At 39.1% G+C, this 21,453-nt stretch overlaps 1 protein-coding gene across 1 annotated transcript; it reads right to left on the bottom strand.

Annotated features, from left to right (window-relative positions):
- Window positions 1-6,524: 6,524 nt before the first annotated feature.
- On the bottom strand, window positions 6,525-19,647 carry mapk3 (mitogen-activated protein kinase 3). Its single transcript, XM_046865899.1, has 9 exons — window positions 19,150-19,647; window positions 17,742-17,924; window positions 17,211-17,400; window positions 14,814-14,930; window positions 14,594-14,708; window positions 12,238-12,369; window positions 9,336-9,445; window positions 8,577-8,706; window positions 6,525-7,510 (listed from the first exon to the last, which is right to left on the bottom strand). The coding sequence occupies exons 1-8, from the start codon at window positions 19,371-19,373 to the stop codon at window positions 8,587-8,589; spliced, it is 1,191 nt and encodes a 396-aa protein (XP_046721855.1). The 5' UTR covers window positions 19,374-19,647; the 3' UTR covers window positions 6,525-7,510; window positions 8,577-8,586.
- Between the last annotated feature and the right edge of the window lie 1,806 nt (window positions 19,648-21,453).

The raw sequence follows: 21,453 nt of genomic DNA, 5'->3' as shown, positions 1-21,453 counted from the left end.
GAGAGAGAGAGAGAGAGAGATAGCTAACATATCTATGCATAGTTAACTATGCTAGTTAGTTAGCAAGTTAACATATATTTTGTTACATACAGTAGCTAGCAAGGAAACATAAGCCACTAGCTAACATCGCTATTGTTGGCCAGCTGACTAATAAAAAAGGAAACATCAACTTTTTACTGTATGTAAAATCTACATACAGTACTGCATACTCACCAAACAGTTTTACAAAGTCAAACATTATTGACAAACATTGACAAATGAATCATTTACTTCCTCCTCCTTTCTTCTGTGTTTACATTTTAACCTCGCCACAATAACTCACACTATTATTCAACTTGTGGCTTGGGTATAGACAATTTTTTTTAAGTTAATAATAAAAACAATAATTTGCTAATTTACATGTTAACGACGTGGTAGAGCCCCAACTCTGTTCAACCCTCAGCTCATTTCTTTGTATCTTATCTTTGTGTACACATGGGGATGGGACCAAATATGAACACATTTTTTGTGTTAAAAATAAACAGATAATGTGTTCTTAACAGATGCACATACAGATATAAATAGAAAACACTGTATTTGTGTGTTTTCTTAAGTTTGCCATAAAGTCTTTCAGGTCATTAAATTAAGACTAGCGGTGTTTATCAGGACTTGGAAATGTCACATGATCAGGAGCTTTCTATTTCTATGTCGGGAAGAACGAGTGGTCAGGTATAAAAAGCAAACATTAATATGAATTTGTGGTGCTGTGCACATTTACAAAGTTATTTATTCTTCCTTAGCAGCTATCACAGTGGCTTAAATACAACTACTAAATAGTTTATATTTGAAATTCACAACATTTGAACAAAATATAATGCTAAAATAATAAACGCAAAATGAAAAGAAAAATCCTGCACACATCTGGAATTTAGACTGTTTATGAACTGGGATGATGTAGCTGAGGTTGAGGAACTGTCAGAGCCAGAATGCACACACCATGCTGGCATTTCCACCTGTGTGTTAATTCCTCAGTCTTTTCCAGTGTAGGATGTCCATATTGGCATGATTAATATTTATATTAACAAAATAAAAAAGAGAAAAGAAGAAAATATATCTAATATAATCTAATATATAATTAAGAAAAAAACAACAACAACAACAGCTAACTGATTACACGAATACTAAAAAAAGTATGTGTTGCACTTGTAGTCTTCCGTTTGGTTTCTCTGGTTTCCATCCCACCTCCGAAAAGCATGCAAGCAAGTGGATTAGCTATGTTAAATTGCCCCTATATCTGAATGAGAATGTGGATGTGTGCAAGATATCACATCTAGAGTGCCCATTTTTGGTTTTGTATTGTTTAATTTTTTATTTTTTAGGAAGGAGAATCATGACAAAATATCAATGAATGACATGCATGAGGGTTAGATGACATTCTCTTACATTCTCTTACATGACCCTTAGATTTGTACTTTTTGCTAGGTTTCAGTGTGGGTCTTAACGTTCATGCTCACTTAATTGTCACAAAAATGAAGAAATCTACAGAAAGTTGATGTAATACACACTGGTACTTCCTGCATCTTTTATGGTTATTGAGCTTTACATGTACAACATTGTGACTTTTTTTTTGGAGAATGTATTTTTTTGTTGAACATCCTTGAAACCTTACACAAGGAGTACAACTTTGCCAGAACATGCCTTCGATGCTAAAGAGTGGTTGAACCGGGTAAACTACCCCAAGAGCAACTGGAGTACATGAATCCTGAGGTAAACTCATGGACAGACTGTTTTGTCAGCTCAAAACACTGCAAAGAGTAACTAACCATTGATTAGTAATTAATGTAAAATGTAAAATAAATAAACTAAAATGATAAAATACATCATAAAAAAAATTGCTGGTTGAAGGTTGATTAATCTGAAAATCGCCTTAAAAAGTATTAACTTCTCAGCACAGCTATCAGCAGCTGTTGGGACATGCCGAGGATTTGAAAAAAGGGCAAATTCCCCAGCCTAAAAGACAATGCAAACTAACCAAGCAATGATGTAGTTCCTTGTTGAGCACAGCAATGCCAAAACATACCACTCCTCAAGAAGGAGAGCACACCAGGATGTCCAGCCATTTCAACAAAATCATTAGCATATTACCCAACATTCACTGTTGCTAATAGGCTTGGGAATGCAAGGCTGATAAGCAGAATTTCCTGCAAGAAATCAATCCAGGAAGATACAAATAAAATAAAGCAACTAAAGTAGACAAATCAGAAGAAATTTGACAGTGAATGACTGGAAGGAAGCTCTGTGGGCAGATAAGTCCAAATTTGACATTTTTGGTTCTAATGGAAGAACCTATGTAAGACACTTATGATAACAGACTCCCACCCACAGTCACCCACCCACAGTCATAAATGGAGCTGGAAGCGTAATGGTTTGGGGTTTTGTTTAGAGCAGAGAAGGTTGAAGACTTATTCCAGGTAAAAGGAATACTGACCCAACATGGTTACCATTCCATACTTCAACACTATTGATTTTCATCTGGATTGAGACTAATTGGAACCAACATCACTGTACAAAGAGACAATCCGGCTGCAGAGGATAGGTTTATTAGAATTACCTGCATCAGTAATGGATGATTTACACATTTCAGATTAGAAACCACATAACTGCTTCTCAGAGTTCAATTATGAGATATTTCAGAATCCACTATTTAAAGGAGACTGGTCTAAGGGCATTTATGTGCAAATTGTGGGAAAGAAACATTAAGAAAAAAGAAAAACTAAGCAGGAGGGACTTGCTTGGGCCAAGAAATACATAGAATTAATATTATATCAGAAGAAAAATTGCCGTGTTTATTGTGTTTATTAAACAGAGGGTGAATGGATGTTCCTGAATGTGTGGTTCCCACTGTGAAGCATTGAGGAGGAGGTGTGATGGTGTGATGATGCTTTCTTGCTGACACTATTGGTGATTTACTCATAATTGAGGGCACACTTAACCAGCATGGCTACCACCGCATTTTGCAACATGCCATCCCATATGGTTTGCTCTTAGTGGGACCATAGTTTGTTTTCCAAATGGGCAATAACCCCAAACACGCTTCTGAGTTACATAAGAGCTATTTGTTCAGGCAGAAGAGTGATGGAGCGCTGCAACAGATCGCCTGTCAACACATCTGGGAACTCCTCAAGATTGTTTGAAAAGCATTCTAGATGACTAGCTTATGCGGCTGACCAAAATAATGCCAAGAGTGTGCAAAGCTGTCATCAAAGCAAGTTGGCTACTTTGAAGATTCAAAAATACATTTTCTTCTTCTTTCGGCTGCTCCCATTAGGGGTCGCCACAGCGGATCATCCGTCTCCATACCCCCCTGTCCTCTTCATCTGCCTCTTTAAACCCAACTACCTGCATGTCTTCCCTCACCACATCCATAAACCTCCTCCTTGGCTTTCCTATTTTCCTCCTTCCTGGTGGCTCCATTCTCAGCATTCTCCTACCAGTATAACCCATGTCCCTCCTCTGCACATGTCCAAACCATCTCAATCTCGACTTCCTCACCTTGTCTCCAAAACATCCAACATGCGCTGTCCCACCTAATAAACTCGTTTTCTAATCCTGTCCATCTTCTGGGTCACTCCCAACGAAAACTTCAACATCTTCAGCTCTGCTACCTCCAGCTCCACCTCCTGTCTTTTACTCAATGCCACTGTCTCCAAACCATACAACATCGCAGGTCTCACCACAATCTTATAAACTTTCCCTTTCACTCTTGCAGATACTCTTCTCCACCCTGCCTTCATTTTTTTTCTTCACTTCTCTAATACACTCTGCATTACTTTGCACTGTTGACCCCAGGTACCTAAACTCCTTCACCTCTTCTCTCTGCAACCGCACCACACCACTGCCCTCCCTCTCATTCACACACATGTACTCTGTCTTACTCCTACTGAATTTCATTCCCCTTCTCTCCAGCGTGTACCTCCACCTCTCCAGGCTCTTCTCAACCTGCTCCCTACTCTCACCACAAATAACAATATCATCCACAAACATCGTAGTCCATGGAGACTCCTGTCTGACCTCGTCCGTCAACCTGTCCATCACCACTGCAAACAGGAAAGGGCTCGAAGCCGATCCTTGATGCAGTCCAACCTTCACCTCAATCCAGTCTGTCGTTTCTACTGCACACTTCACTGCTGCCACACTGTCCTCATAGATGTCCTGCACCACCCTCACATACTTGACACACCTGACTTCCTCATACAGTACCACAATTCCTCTCTCGGCACCCTGTTGTACGCTTTCTCTAAATCCACAAACACACAATGCAACTCCTTCTGACCTTCTCTATACTTCATACATCAACATTCTCAAAGCAATAATGCGTCTGTGGTGCTCTTTCTCAGCATGAAACAATACTGTTGCTCACAGATGGTCACTTCTTCTCTCAGCCTGGCTTCCACTACTCTTTCCCATAACTTCATGGTGTGACTGATCAACTTTATTCCCCTGTAGTTACTGCAGGTCTGCACATCTCCCTTATTCTTAAAGATCGCCACCAGCACACTCCTTCTCCATTGTGGGTTGTTTAAACATGTTTTTGTTTAATACATAATTCCATGTGTGGTTTTTATAGTTTGGATGTCTTCTGTATTAATGTACAATGGTGGGGGGTATGAAGGAAAAACACTAAAGGGAAGGTGTGTCCCAGCGTTTGACTGGTGTGTGTGTGTGTATATATATTATACACATACATACAGTACATACACAGGTTTAGACGTGTTGAATCATGTGACCAGGGTGAAGGTTTGTTGAAACTTAACAATATGCAAATACTCAGTTCCCTGCAACACACACTTTCAGTTTTAATGTTAACGTCTAAACGAGGTCTTTTTTAATAAAGATAAAATAAGAAAGTGAACAAAAATTCCACACACAAACAAATTACAGTATCAGGAATTTTATTTCATATATGTATATAAGTCTGTTTCTTTGTTAATTTTTTTTAAATTCATAATACCCATAAGCATGTACATACACTAAAACCATCCATAGTTCATATCTCTTGACAATCTACTCATAGCTTTAAATCATCTTTTAAAATAAATCCATAAAAGATTTAGGGGAGGAAAAAAAAAATAGATTTCTGATAGAGTGACAACACACCCAATTAATTTTCACACAGAGAGAAATGAAAGAGAAAAAATTGACAAGTATTACATCCCTTTTTCAGTTCTTAAAAAAGTACTCAAAATAACAGCAACAATTATAAGAACAGCCATTAAAAGGACATTATTAAATCTGCGTCATTTGTAGGTTTCAAATCAAACTATTTTGTGTGAGCAATGAATATCTGAAGTTGTGTTGTGTGATTGTTTAGTCCTTATAGTCCCTTTTGTAAATAAGCAATACAGTAACAACAATGCGGCATATATTTTCCCTTGGTAACCTTTCGTTCCTCTCGGCTCAGCGAGTGGCGTGTTGTCACTCTCAGCGAGAAGACGCGGAGAAAAAGCTGAAACAGGCAGACATGCAGACAGAGACATGGGGATGCAGCCTAACCATCTGTGTCTTTCTGTCCCACAATGCACCAACAAAGCATGAGGAAAAAAAGCAGAGTAGAGGAGGAAAAGAAAGTGGGACCCAGATGGAGCGAGTACTACTAGAGTTGTGTCTCCATCGATCTAAAACTTTGCAATTAAGAGAACACAGGAAACAGGACAAAGCAAAACTGCACAAAAAAATAAAAAATACAACAAAGCATTTGGTCATGAGACACAAAGTGCAGGTGCACAGATTGAAGAACGTCATTCGACCGATGTACAAAAACGTGCTGTAGGGTGCAGTTTTGTCCACCCCTCCCCAACACTGGAATATCAACAACATTAACATCGTTGTAAAAATCAAGCCAGGATTTTATTCAAAGACAAACACACCCCACTATTTAAAAAACAAAACCAAAAACACCACTCTATTCCACCCCCATCAAGAGCTAGCTTTCCTCGTCCGCGACTGGGGGAATGAAAAGAAAAAAAAGAAGAAGAAAAGGAGCATATATCTGCGTTGTAAAAGGCGTTAAGTCATTTGCAGGAAACAAACGAGGCAATAATACTTCTTCAAACGAGCAGGAAAATAGAAAACACTACCTGTGATTTGGTGCATGCAAAGTCAGCCAGTCACAGACTACATTATCACAAAGTCAGCTAATCACAGACGAGAGAGGCGTTGAGGTCAGCGAGCCCCGTGGAAAAAAAGCCCTTTTTTTTTTTTTTTTTTGAAGAACTTGTGACATCACCAGAGGGGAAAGGAGTGTGTGCTATGGCTCTGAAAGCGTTCGGCTTGGCTATGCCTCCTCAAATGGCAAAGTGTGAGGAGAAAGAATGCGAAGGAATGCTGCAGTAAAATGGTGACAAGGGATCAGCAGTTAAAATGTGACATAAAATATGTTTGCACTTTGCTGGAGAAAAAGAACAAAAAAGGGGCGGGTGGTGGTGGGGGGGTTCGTTGATGAGCACTTCTGAAAGAATAAAACCAACATAAGCCAAAATACCAACTGGGAGAAAATGCACACTTTATCAAAACGTCAAAGAAATGAACATTGAATGTGTAGAGTGTAATTGCAGCAGCAAAAATGAACGTAGATACACAGGGGGAAAAATGAAAAAGAAAAGAATGTGGGGATGATATTCGAGGTTTGATGATACTGATGGCTTTATTTTCCAAGAGTACTGGCGAGAGAGTTTCCAAAAAAAAAGTTAAAAATCAACGGAATCAGATATGGTAAAATAAAGCAAGACTGAGTTCTATACATTTTCATCCTGTATATTTTTCTCAATCACCAGCATTGGTTTTTCACCATGTGGAGCAGAAATGCTTGAAGGGAAAACCAGGATTCTAATATGTATACATGTATTTTGTTTAAAAAAAAAAAAAAAAAAAATCTAACATATAACTCAAATATAAACTCTCCAAATACAAAACACATTGCGCAAAGGATCATAACATTCAAATTACAGTGTACAAACGGATCTCGAACATACAATACTCAGAGAGAATGCAAAAAAAAACCCCTCCAAATTACTTATACATATATATGTACACACCCAGACAGAGCCTATAGTAATGATATGCTCGCTCGGTCCATCCCTCGCTATTTTTTCCCTCCGTTTTAATGGTGTAAATAGACCAACAACGGGCCGATTGTGGTGAGATGAGAGCGAGGGAGAGTGCGCGAAAGGACAAGGAGAAGAAGATAAAGTTTTAGAAAGATAAGCATTAGGTGGTGAAAGAGTGGAGGCTCGTGTACAGCATGGAGTGACACGGTGGAGACAGCTGCCTCCACTCGATGGCGTTAACATAGCGGGTTTAAAACCCAAACAGAGCCTCCAGGCAAGAAAGAAAAGAAACACTCAAGTTTTCCATTTACATTTTTTTTCTTTAAATTTTTTTTTTCCGGATACCACGTGTGTACATCTTTTGTAGCTTGTTTGGAGTTATCTTGTTCTTAGCCTTAGCATGGCTTGGTCACTCGCCGTGGGTGCTGAATAAAAAAAACAAGGATAAAAAGTTAAAACGTGTACACAGACTCAGCAAAGATTTCGTTTTCTAAGAATTATAGGTTAAAAAGGTAGATTGAGTCATGGCTTTTCCTGTGCGTTGCATTAAGATGGAGCAATGCAAGCTGGTTGGGGATTTTGTATAATGCCATCAAACAGCAGGAAAGCAGAAAATCAGACAAAAAAAATCCCAGCGTCATTCCATCAAGAGTTCAATGCTCTAGCCGTAGGAAAAAACGGAAGTTGGTTTAGAAAACATGAGATACAGTATTTAAAGCTCACTGATTGCTAGTAATTGCTAGCTAACAACTGGTAATATAACTTGATACGCTACAATGCCTGCGATTTCAGCATGGACAGCAAGCAAGAACAAAGAGCAAACGTGAAATTCTGCGTGAAAACTGGGCGAATATGCCAAAGACACGTTAGACATGACGTACGGCGATGCTGAGTTGTTCGAGGTGTTTTGATTGGCACACGCCGCTTCAAGAGCGGAAGGACATCACTGGAAGATGACGAAAGGATGAGGAAGACCTTTAAATGAGCTCAACCCCCGAAAATGTCTAAACCATTCAGCACTCGTCTGAGAACAATCCATGTTCTAATTTCTGCACCCACCCCACTCGCCAGATTTGGCTCCTGCAGGACCTCTTCTTGTAGATGAAGATCCAGCTCAAAAGTCGCTGTTTTGAAACCATTGTGAAGACCCAGAGTAAATAGCAGAAGGTGCTTGACACGCTTTGAAAAGAAGACTTTCAGGACACATTCCAGAAGTGTCAGGAACGCTGGGAGCGCTGTTTTGCTGTGCAAGGGGACTATTTTGAAGATGAAAGTGTGCAAATGTGTATAAAATATGCTAACATTATAATATGCTTTAAATGTTGATACATTATATAACATTATATTGCAGGTGCAACATGCTATGGAAATACAAACATACTATTATAGTGATAATTCATTTAAAAAATTTATTTAAAGGAGTTTTTATGTCTGCACTCAAGCCAAATCGGTGCAGGCTTTCTGAGTGAATGTTTTTAATTTCAAGTTTACCTTGTTTCCCTCAGGAGCCTTGATAGTTGGCCTGGAATCGTGCTGTCTCCTCATAGATGAGTTCCTTCAGCCTCTCTTTAGGAAGGTCATCTAGCTCCATGTTAAAAGTAAAGGGCTCCTCAGCCACCGGCTACACACACACACACACACACACACACACACACACACACACACACACACACACACACACACACACACACACACACACACACACACACACACACGCAAAAAAAAATTCCCCACATACATTATTCAAACATCTGGATTTCCGAGTATAATGAAATATGTTACACTTATCTTACAGGCTTTAATGTTACAAAACTGTTCATGGACAAAAATATATTAACTTCTAAAGACCTTTTAAGAAAATATATCTTGTTTGTTCTGTTTGATCATTTTGTATTGTATTTTTTTCCTCCAATGTAAATGAGCTCTGCTTCCTGTTTAAGCAAATCTGCTCACCTATGTTACTTTTCCTTCAAAGGTAAAGAGGTGGTGCTTTTCTGAATTAGATCATATTTCCACTGGTATTGCAGATCACCATTTCAGGCAGCAAATGATTCTAAACTTTATGAAAAAGGAAACCTTTGAAGTAATCTGATCAATAGAACGCATTCCCCCACATTCATTTTCAGTTCGGTTTGAGTGCAGGATGAAGGACAGTCACGTTATAGCCTCCACAAATCTTTTTTTTTTACTTTGTAAGATTAGAGAGTGAGAGATATGGGGTGTACACAACAGAGAAAACAGTGAGAGTACCTCATCACTGGGGTCATAGTACTGCTCCAGGTAAGGGTGTGCCAGTGCTTCCTCCACATTTATACGCTTGATGGGGTTGAAGGTCAACATGCGGTCCAACAAATCCAGAGCTAAACAGGCAACAATGATACGTTTTTAACATCAACACACAGAGACAGGGATTTTATATAATATATATATATATATATATATATATATATATATATATATATATATATTAAAAAACAACAAATTCATTGTAGCATAATCAGAAATGGTAAATTTTAGGGAAGTAGACTTTTTTTTTTTTTAAAGAAATGTACAAATAAAACCCAGTACAATTTAAATACATAAACATATCATTTAAAATCCCTCCTATTGTCACTGGTTGCCACAACTGTTCCCTGCAGTCCTGCTTTAATCGACTGCCAACCTTCCACCAAGGAAAAAACAAAAGCATAGAGATTATCCGTGGCAAAAATGATCATCCTTGCCAGTGCATTGCCATCAATGTTTAAAAACCAAATAAAGTAAATCATATTTGTAAATACGTTTGATTACCTCTCAGTTCTAATATAAATATACGGATGCACAACATAAAATACCACTAAACCTTATGCAATCTGCACTATATTCGGCAGTCGTGTGCTGCCACATCCAGCTCACACTCCTACGCATGCCCACACACAAGCCGACCAGATAATGAACAAAAGACCACTCTAAGACCTGGAATGTTAATCTTATTTATTTTTTAACATTTAAACACTTCATAAGCTTTTACTATGATCTTACGAACCCTAACATTAAAACCACCTGTCAAATATTGTGTAGGTCCCACTCGTGTCACCAAAACAGCAAGACATGGACTCCACAAGACCTCTGAAATTGTGCTTTGGTATCTGATAGCAAGAAGTTAGCAGGAGATCCTTTGCAGGATGCCAGGACCCACGGTATCCCAGCAGAAAGTTGCTCAGGTTCATCATACCAGTCCACCTCCTTTCATTTCACTGATGCTTACATGCTTAGTGTTAGACAGGAGTCAAAATGGCACCACATTATGAATCTGCACCTACATCATTACAATCTAACTCTCTTCAGTCATTCGGGTTCTTACCCTTGACCATTTTTCCAGCTTCCAACACATTAACTGACTAATATATTCCATGTCTGCCACTAACACAATAATCAATGTTCTTCATGTTACCTGTCAGTGGGTTTAATGTTAAAACGCTATGTATATGTGCACACACACCGCACAGATGCCTCGAGTGGCCGCAGCCGAATAGAACTCGCAAAAGTAGAGAAACAGCAGCAGGCTTTTAATACTGCTCTACCTCGAATATTAAAGCTCCCTTTTGCATTAGCGTGAGCGCCACTGAAGCGTGATGATGTAACTGTAATGCTAGTCATATTGTAAGCACTCTTAAATACAATAGCATGATTCACTAAAACTAGAGGGGGGGGGGAACCTCCATGTAGAATGTTGCCACGATACAACCATCTTATCCAAATGCCATCCATTAAAGAAAACCTGTTTGTACATGTTACACTCAGCAACTCGTGCAACAAAATCACAGTGGCAAAGAGTGAAACGGTTTGGTTTCTAATCTCCATTTAACAAAATATGAACTTGAAAGCAACACTGACATTTTTTAACAATGATAACTTTTTATTTTTACTATAATCAAAGATCTGCCAAACTCAAAGACACTCACTGAACACTTTATTAGGAACCCCTGTGCAACTTTTAATAACTCTACATTAGATTAACCAATCGTATGGCAGCAATGCAATGCATAAATTAATGCAGATACAAGCCAGCTGCTTTGTTTAAAGTTCAATCATCAGAAAGTAGAAATAAAAAATCTTAATACTTTCAACCAAACTGTTGATGCCAGACAAGCTTGTTTTCACAAACAAACGTTTCTAGAGGGGTCATAAGCAAACATGAACACAAATGCCACGCTAAGAGAAGTGAACAGAAAATGTTGTATGAGCTACAACAGCTGAAGCCCACAATGGGCTCCAGTTCTTGCCAGCCAAGAACGGAAAGCTGAGAATGCAATGGGCACAATGTTACCTAAAAACTGGAAAGATTAGAGAACTGAAAAATTGTAGCCTGTTTTAATGAATCTGAATTTCCACTGAGGAACCAGAATTTCTCGCTAACAGCACAAATCCATGAACACAACCTGCCTTCCAGGTAACCATCTTCTGATGGTCTATGTACATTATAATGCATTGTCACAAAGCAATTGTCACCTCAAACTGGTATCATGAATATGACAAGGATTTCCCTATTCATTGTGACCTTAATAGTCACCAGATCAAAATCCAACTTGGTATGTGGCTGAACAGATTTGTAGCATACAAGTACAGCTGAAAAAGGTCCAGGGATTGCATGATGCAATCATGTGGAACAAAACATCTTGTTGAACCCATTGCACAAAAATTCCAGGCTTTTTTTTTTTCTTCAGGATTCCAGGTTTTAAGAGCAAAGAGATTCCACTCAGGATAAATCTAGTTTTCCTAATAAACTGCATAGTGAGTGTATTTTATAACGAATATCACAGACAGGTGCACATCAGTTTGATTTCTTAACTATTATAAAAATCTGCCTATTTTGGTTTAAAATGTATTAAAAGCTCTGGTCTGATACTAGTCATGCAAAACATGCACTGAATGTTCACAACGAATTGAAAATATTCTCCAATTCTATGACAGCATGGTTATGGACTGTTTCTAAAATCATACACTCAACTCATACCCTAAGCTTGCTCTATGATTACTCTATTTACTGGATTTACTGAATGTACATTTTGTACATTTGCCAAAGAGCATTATAGAGTTTTAGATCTGGATCAATTTTTAGAAAACAATTTAACTAATTTTCATTATATGTGAATGCATGTACAAAATATACCTTTGCTATCCGCCTTGGGGTAGAGTTTGGTCCATGGAACTTTGGGCTTCGATGGGAGGGACTGCAAGTAGTTTCTGGCTTTCATGTTGATTATACAGTGTAGATCTTCCATAGTAGGAGAGCCAAGAACACCTAGAAATACAAACATAATACAAAGGGCTTTAAACACACCTGCACCATTCATTATTATTAAATTTCGACTTGTCATTCCAAAGGACAGTTTTCCACTGATCTAAAGTCCATTATTTGTGTTTCTTGGCCCAAGCAAGTCTCCTCCTCTTGTTGTTCTCCTGAAGTAATGGTTTCTTTGCCACACTTTGACCACAAAGGCAGTCTCCTATGAACAGTGAATGTTGAAATATATGTCTGCGGTTTGAATGCCGAAAAACATTTATGTAAATCGGTGGATCTAAAGCTGGTAATTCTAATAGACTTATCCTCAGCAGCAGAGGTAGCTCTTGGTCTTTCTTTACTAGGGCAGTCTTCATGAGGGCCTGTTTCCTCATAGCATTTGATGGCTTCTTGAGATTTTTTTAGATTCACTGACCTTCATTTCTTAAAATAATGATGAACTATCTTTTCTCTTTACTTAATTGAGTGTTCTGTGCCACAATATGGATTTGTACACTATATAACCAGTATAACTGATGAGACCATTAACTCTGTACTCACCCTTTCCACTGTTCATGGACAACTGATGGTCTACAGATAATATTATCAAGTCGAGAAATGCCATAAATGAACTCTTGACAAGGCGAACCTGTGAATTTAAAACCATTTCAGAAGATTACCTCCTAAATCTTATGAGAGAATGCCATGAGCTTGCCGAGTTGTCATCAAAGCTAAATGTAGCTACTTTGGACAATTTATGTTAAAAAATGTTCTGGGTTCTTTAACATGTTTTTGTTTACTGCATAATTCCATACATGTTCCTTCATAATTTTGATCTCTTCAGTATTAATGTTCAATGTTGAAAATAATAACAATATAATAATAAAGTCTGATGTGTCCAAACTTTTGAGTAGCACTGTATTTATGCGGTAAAATCGTGCATTGCCGCTACGATGTTCTCAGTGATTGAAGGTTAGACTTTGCAGTTTAAAAATTAAATTAAATAAAAACACTAATTTTAGCATAGAAAAAAATGATCATATGTTTACATTCATATACAGATTGTATATCTACATACTTAAAATATTATTTAATTAATATGTAATAATACATTTAAGTAAAAGGGTTTTAAATACATGTACGCTGAATCAAGCATTTGTAAGATTGAATTCCAGCCACAACATCGTTGTTCTCTTTTATAAAGTGTCAGAAACCACAAGCCAGTTTGAGGTTATCTAACATCTCGGTGTGGTTTAAGAAAAGTGTTTAACATTTGCATGCAGTTTGCACATCGGTAACATGCAGTCATGACATTCAACTACTCGATAGCGGCATTAACCTTGTACCAGCAATGCAAAGCTAACGTAGCAAAATATGGTTGAAACCATGTTTTTACTGAATGTATTTAAAGCAAATGGAAAAACGTGTGTAAATTGTTCCACCTTAACCATGACATTAAAAGCATAAAAGCAGCAAACCAACAGCAGCTGCGTTTGTCTCACGGTCGAGAGATTGAACTCTCGTTTACGGTTGGGTGCAAGAGTTTGCATGGCCTTAATGCAAAATCAGAACAAAATTCATTTACAGCAAAAAGAGATTGGCGTGTTTTCCATGTAATGAAACAGATCAATAGAAATGTATGTTGTAATATTAATAGTAAAACACGAAATAAAATAATCTTAAGTTTCTTTCTAAATGTAATCAGAATTTTATCTTAAACTTTTAATATCACACAGTGCAAGAACTCTGTCAGGTTGCGTTTGCAGCAGTTTTTCACTTGTGATTTCCTCACATTAGGTCTGGAGACCATGGTGTTGAGATGTACTCCATATCCCTGATCCTGACATTCTTGTACCACTTTCACCTTTCATCTTCAGTGTGAAGCTTTCTGCATCGCTCACCTTCTTCTGCATTCTTTCAGTTGATGATTTCAGTTTGATAACTTCTAAAACCTCGTAAACTGTCCTGCACTCATCCAAGGACGATTATTTACTAAATTTCATTTGAAATATCCAGTGCCACCCAAAACAGTTTTTGCTGCCAATTCCGTAAAAATGTTTCTTTCTTGTGTAGTTTCTACGAAGATACGATGACCATTGTGTAACACTGAATTCAACTAAAACTGTTGCTTTGGATTGTTGACTTATTAAAGGGTCCATATTTTTGTGTTTTGTATTTTTGTGTAAACAACTGAAGTATAACTTTCTTTCACAGAAAATTGTGAGGTGGTAACACACTGCCTTACTAAGTATATGATTGAGCTGGTCCAGATAGTGCTTTCCTGGGAAAATGGGACGATTGGACAACATCTCAGCCAGGATGCAACCCACTGACCAGATATCAATGGACTTTGTGTAGCCCTGAGACAGAGAAAACGAGAGTAACAAAGAGAGAGACAAATTACAAAACACATTCATTTAGATTCCTTGAATATACATAGAAATTAATGCAATATTCTAATTTACCTTGGAGTTAAGCATGATCTCAGGAGCACGGTACCAGCGAGTAGCCACGTACTCTGTGAGGAACCCAGTGTGGTCATGCTCTGGGTCAGCTATCCGTGCCAACCCAAAGTCACAGATCTGGGAAGACAGAAATCATAATACGATACAATATTCAATCTCTTGATTTATCTGAGTAACACAATCTCAAAGGAACTAAACAGGAACCCAAGACATCAAGGCTGTAATACAAAACGCAGCCAAATACAAAATGTTCTCGATATAAAAGAAGGCATCTGTGGTATGTTAAAAAACAGTTTGCGAATCGTTTTAACATGATATAGAAGGATGGACGAATCACTAAATCCGGCTCTCGGGACAAAGCAGATTTATACGAGGTGGATTCATTATTGTGCAGAAACGATAGGTGGTGTTTTCAGAATCGGGAACAAGCAGTTCTTAGGAAACCCTAATTAAACCCAAGCAATAGGTTATATAACTGTTCTGCTGGGTTCATGCAGTAACCTCATGGTTAAACATATTGGGAGAAAATAAAGACACTAGTCAGCATCCGACTGTTCTTTTGTTGTAGACACAAACACAATGCTACAGAAGAGGATACGTGTTTATCTTAGCTTGTACTGATGCAGTAAAATGTTTCGTGATCTTATCTTAAGGATAAACCGAAGGGCTTTTTACTGGTCACATGTACAGCACAGTGAAATTCTTTCTTCTCGTATCCCAGCGATGTTAGGAAGCTGTGGTCAGAGCGCATGGTCAGCAGTCATACAGCACCCCTGGAGCTTAGAGAGTTAAGGGCCTTGCTCAAGGACCCAACAATGACTGCTTGGTGATAATAGGGCTTGAACCCCTGACCTTCCAATCAGTAACCCAGAGCCTTAAGCACTGAGCTACCACTTCACACGTTCCACTACAGAAGAGTTTTCCAAGCAAACAAAATGTAAGACTGGGCAGCACTGTGGAGCTGTGTATGGTTTGTCCACACCCGACACTTCCCTCTTAATGTTGGGATTGACGATTAAGTAATGAGAGTTGAACTCTCTTTAGAAAATCACAGCCTTCAGCACTAAGCCACTCCCTGGTTATTGCTTTCAGCTTGTCTCAGTATCCAGTATTAATATGTTCTAACATAAAATGGCAGAAGCTGGAGAAAAAAAAAAAAATTTAAGACTGCTGTATTGAATGCATATTACATAACACCTTTGTGTGTTTAGTTTTAATGTTGTAAATCAATGAGGTTAGCAGAGAGGTAATGTTTGGTGCCATAACCACGAAACAAGACAAGGCTTGAACATCTGAACGCTCATGCAAAAGACAGAACTTTTGGAATTGATGGCCAAATCAAGATGCCGTCTCGTCCTGAAATTGTGGGATTGTGCTGGTACGAATTTGTTTATTATGAACTCCCTTTTGTTTACAAAAACTGCAGAGACCAGAGTCTGACAAGTACACAAATATTATACAGTAACTCACAAAAGTGAGTACACCCCTCACATTTTAGCAGCCATTTTATTATGTTCTCAAGGGTCAAAAGAAATAAAACTTGGATATATTTTAAAGTAGTCAACGTGCAGCAGTACAGATTTACTGTCCTCTAAAAATTGTCTTAAAAAAAGGCAACAAAAGTGAGTACACCCTACATGAACATGTCAAAATTGTCTCCAAAGTGTGACTATTTTGTGTGAGCACCATTGTTACAGAATGTCACAGTACAGGTTGGAATCCATGTTCACCTAAATAACCCACACAATTTTCTTGCTACTCCTCACCAGGATGTCACCATCTGAGCCAAACAAGTTTATCTTAAGTCTTATCAGACCACAGGACATGGTTCCAGTAATTCATGCTCTTGGAAGGTTTAGCACAGCATGAAGACTCATCATCTTTGATCGACTCTTGTGAGGTCTGTTTCAAGTGGAACCCGTCTTGAAAAACCTCTGTATGACCCTGGTCACTGTTCTGTAACTCAGTTTCAGGGTCATACAGATCTTATAACCTAGGCATCTTTGTGGAGAGCAACAATTCTAATTCTCAAATCCTCTTTGCCATGAGGTGCCATGTTAAACATCCAGTGTTCAGTATGAGAGAATTGTACTCAAAGCACCAAATTTTAACTGCTCTTATACAAGATACACAAATATGTATGGTCCTGTATGTTGAGTTATTTTCAGAGGACACTAAATCTGTACTGCAATACAAGCCCCCCATTTCTATAGTATTGTCCCTTGAGAAGATACTAAAATGGTTGCTGAAATGTGAGGGGTGTACTCATTTGTGTGAGTTACTATATATTTCAATGCATGTAAAAGTAAAAAAAATAAAATAAATAAATAAATAAATAAATAAATAAATATATTATAAAGAAGAAGAAAAAAACACTCTTTATCGACTGGCTCTGACCTTGAGGTCACAGGTGGTGTTGATGAGCAGGTTAGAGGGCTTCAGATCTCTGTGGAGGACGTTGGCAGAGTGAATGTACTTCAGCCCACGCAGGATCTGGTACAGAAAGTAGCAGATGTGATCATTGCTGAGCTGCTGGGTCTTTAGCAACTTGTACAGGTCTGTCTCCATCAGGTCTTGGACAATGTAGCTACAGGCAGTCAAGGAATTAATGGACTTTACAGCAGCTCACAGGGATAATCCCGGAGCAAAACAAGGGGCGCGTGCGCCCAACTACTATTTTAAACGTGTTAAAAGTGCAAGTTGATATTTAGACATGAATGCAAATGATACGGGGTGGATAAAAAACGCAAAGCAATTATATTTGATTTTCAGACCTCGCTGAAGTGCTGCATAAATCTATCACACAGCTCTCTAGAGCGCAACCCTCAGGGGCTTCGCTGCTCTTTAGGACAATGGTTAGAAACCTGACTCCACATCGCAGTGCAGACAGGCTCTCCAGGCGTGGCCGTCTGCTCGGGTTAAGGATACACGTCGCGCATGTAGTCGATGCGGCGCGCTCTCAGGATGTCGTTGATGCCGATGATGTTCTCATGACGGAAGCGCAGCAGGATCTTGATTTCTCGCAGCGTGCGCTGGCAGTACGTCTGGTGCTCAAACGGGCTGATCTTCTTAATGGCCACTCGGACCTTGTTCACATGGTCCAAAGCAGAGCTAAATGCGTCGGCGACGGAGGGGAGAAAGAGATACATTTCATACAATCAGACGAGTGAGAAAGTTAGGAAAACGTATTCACGACAGAATTTCCACGTCAACCATAACATACAATAAACAAACATGGTCATTTTGCATGGGAGGATTTTCGTTCAGAATCGATGGAAGACCACATCACTCTAAACAACGGGACTATAGACGTCGGCCAGTACGATTTAGAAAATTAAATCCTCCCTAATCCCTAAAACTGCTTGACAAAATATCGATCACTCATCTTAGACATCAGGTTTATGTTATCTGACTAACCAACAACTCAGCCAAACATCTCCAACCTCCTGATCACCTCCCGCATCTTCTCAAAACACCATGGGAATTATGAATTTATAGCATCTAACAACGTAGTCGTCTACCAACATGCATTAATCCCTCATCCCCCCCTAAAAAATCTTAGGTTTCAATCATTTTTTGCCATAAAATCAACCTAAAAAGTTTGAATATAACCCCAGCATCAGTGGCATCACAGCCACGCCTATATTACAGCCTCGACATAATGACATGTAAAAGAGCTAATGCATTAGCATGCAGTTTGGACTTCCTATGCCTTGTTAGCAAACTGGATGTACATCTTGAGCATCCAAAAATAATAATAACAACAATAAAAAGTGCAGTTATCATCTGTGGGTGTTGATAAACAGACAGAGCATATGAAATAGAGTCCTAGGTTAAGAGTCGGTTTAGGTGAATATCTACACAATATTTACAAGATATTTACATGTGGTGTATTCGAGTAAAATATTGTTCACTGTTTGAACATTATCCTGATATCGCATCTCGTTTGCTTTTATAAAGGGCTTTTACAGGAGATTTTCTGGAGAGCTTCAATCCTGGGGTTAGACGCACACAGCGAACTTGTTGAGCCGCCCAATATTTGCTGCATTATACTTAAACGACTTTTTTTTTTTTTTATCCACCTGAAAATGTCGTTTTGCTCCATTTTACGTGTAAAAATATTAAAGTCAATTGTTTCCTTTTTCATTATTATTACTTTCTCAAATAACACACACCACTGTATGTTTTTTTTCATACATTTTTGCACACGGTAATGGAGGTAAGTTAGCTAAGCAAGTGATTAGCATCAGGAGCTCGCCTGTGTTTTTGTGTTGTTTTGTATTGTAGGAGTGGAACAAAAATTAATACGTTAAAATTATTAAAATTCGCCCCCTACCAGACCATCCCGTAGGCCCCCTCCCCGATGTACTGGAGGTCGGTGTATCGCGGGCCCACGTCGAAATTCTGCCCCTTCACCATCTCCAGGCCGGGTTTGGATCCCGCGGCTCCAGTGACTACTCCGGGCGCGGCTGTTCCTCCAGCATCGGCGGTGTTGACGTTCGAGCCCGCTGCTCCCACTGCCGCCGCCACTACTTCTACGCTGTTGTCCGACTCCGCCATCGTTTCGCTTCAAAAATCCGCTCGGTTCCGGTGCTCGGTCGTGGTAGGGGAGGGTTAAGGAGGGGGGACCTGCTACCGATTTCAGCTTCAACGACAAGCGCCGCGTATTTCCGTGAACGAGCCTCCTCTGGACGTCGCACTTGAACTGACAGTAAAAAGAGAGTCGATAAAGCGCCCCCTTGCTTCTAGGTTGAGTGTGTGTGTGTGTGTTTGTGTGTCGAACGTGAACGCGGATTTCTTTCCTACTCCGTACTACCATACAGCTCGAGAACGCGAATGCGGGGGCGCGCTTCGTGAACAACGTACTCCTCAGGCCACAGGCGAGTTGCTGTACTGCGCATGCGCGGCACACTGTACAAGGCACTCCTGGTGGCTGCAGAAAAGTGATCTGTTTATTGATGTGAGAAGAGGCCTTGTGTGTGTTTCCTAACCAAGCCTGGCCTCATATCCTCATATACATATTACTCTGTTAGGCTAAAACCTCAGTCTTATCTCAAAAAACAACCGGGGAATGGATTTCCAAACCTTTCAAAAATCTTATACACACCATCAATTCAAGTCCATCACAAGTAGGTGACAAAAAGGTGCCCTGTACTAATAACACACACACACACACACACACACACACACACACACACACACAGGCAATGTAGGCATTTCACAGTCATCTTCAGAGTGATGACAGCATCTCTGTTCCATCGTTGATATTTATTTCCATTTAATAGCACACACAGGCACTTTATATTTCATTGTTTTCTACAGTGTATATTTATACTGAGGACAACAAAATTGTTTTATATTTCTGCTTCTTCAAAAGTAGCCGCCTTTTGCTTCGAAGACAGCTGTGCACACTCTTGTCACTCTTCTCTCACTCAGCTGCAAGAGGTACTTACCTGGAACGGTTTTACAACCATCTTGAGGAGTTCCATGGTGGTTGAGTACTTGTTGGCTGCTTTTCCTTCACTTTCCAGTCCAACTCTTTCCAAACCATTTGAACTGAATTTAGATCAAGGGATTGTGAAGGCCAGGTCATCTGATGCACCATTTCCAGGTGTGTTTGGGGTCATTGTCCTGGAATGGAAAACAAATGATGTCCCCATTATGCGCATATGGGATGGCATGTCACTGCAAAATGCTCTGTTAGCCATGCTGGTTTAGTTTGCCCTCAGTTTTGACTAAATCTGCAATAGTGTCACTTGCAAATTATCCCCACACCCCCACACCACCTCCTCCATGCTTCACAGTGGAAACCACACACTTAGAAACCATCTGTTCACCTTCTGTACATATAACAAAAACACAGCGGTTAGAATAAAAAATCTCAACTTTGGACTTATCAGATCACACACACACACACACACACACACACACACACACACACACACACACACACACACACACACACACCCTTAAGGGCAATTTAAGTAGTTCACAATGTACTTCAGAGTGATTACAGCATCTCTGTTCGATGTTTGATATTTTTTTATGTAACAGCATGTGCTTTATCACTTATCGCTCAATAACCAACTAATCAGAGGCCACAATTTACCTTTGGAATAAATAGTAGTTTTGTCTGGATTGTCTGGATCTGAGTTTTAATTACTCATGATTCAGCCATAATAACAAAGATAGTTGGCCTAAATTGTGTACATATTAAACGTGCACTTTTTCTTTTTCTTTTCATTGAACAAATGTAATTAATTATTCACAATCTAGACTGGAAGTCTGTGAGTCATTGTATTTGCTAAGTAATAGAAGCTCCTTTAACACCAATAACACCCATAAGACATTTCCTGTAGCTGCTTAGTAGATTTGCACAATAGCGAGGAGGAATTGTAGATGCAGATGTTTCTTCATTTCCACTGCAATGTATTAATTATTTAACATGCTTATATATAATGACTAAGTGCAGTAAAATTATTTCAAGTGGTATAAATAAATGATCACTCCAGCTTATCATGCATGACAGATGACATCAGCCAAATGAGTAAATGTAAATGCACCAGTACAGTCATTATTGGGCCTGTGCATTCATTTTTAAAATGATCTCAGAATTAGTAACAGTGCCTCTTCCTTGACT

Source organism: Silurus meridionalis, chromosome 14 (genome assembly GCF_014805685.1).
Source record: "Silurus meridionalis isolate SWU-2019-XX chromosome 14, ASM1480568v1, whole genome shotgun sequence".
NCBI lineage: Eukaryota > Metazoa > Chordata > Actinopteri > Siluriformes > Siluridae > Silurus > Silurus meridionalis.
Note: the sequence above shows the minus strand (reverse complement) of the source record. Positions and strands in the feature narration are given on the sequence as shown.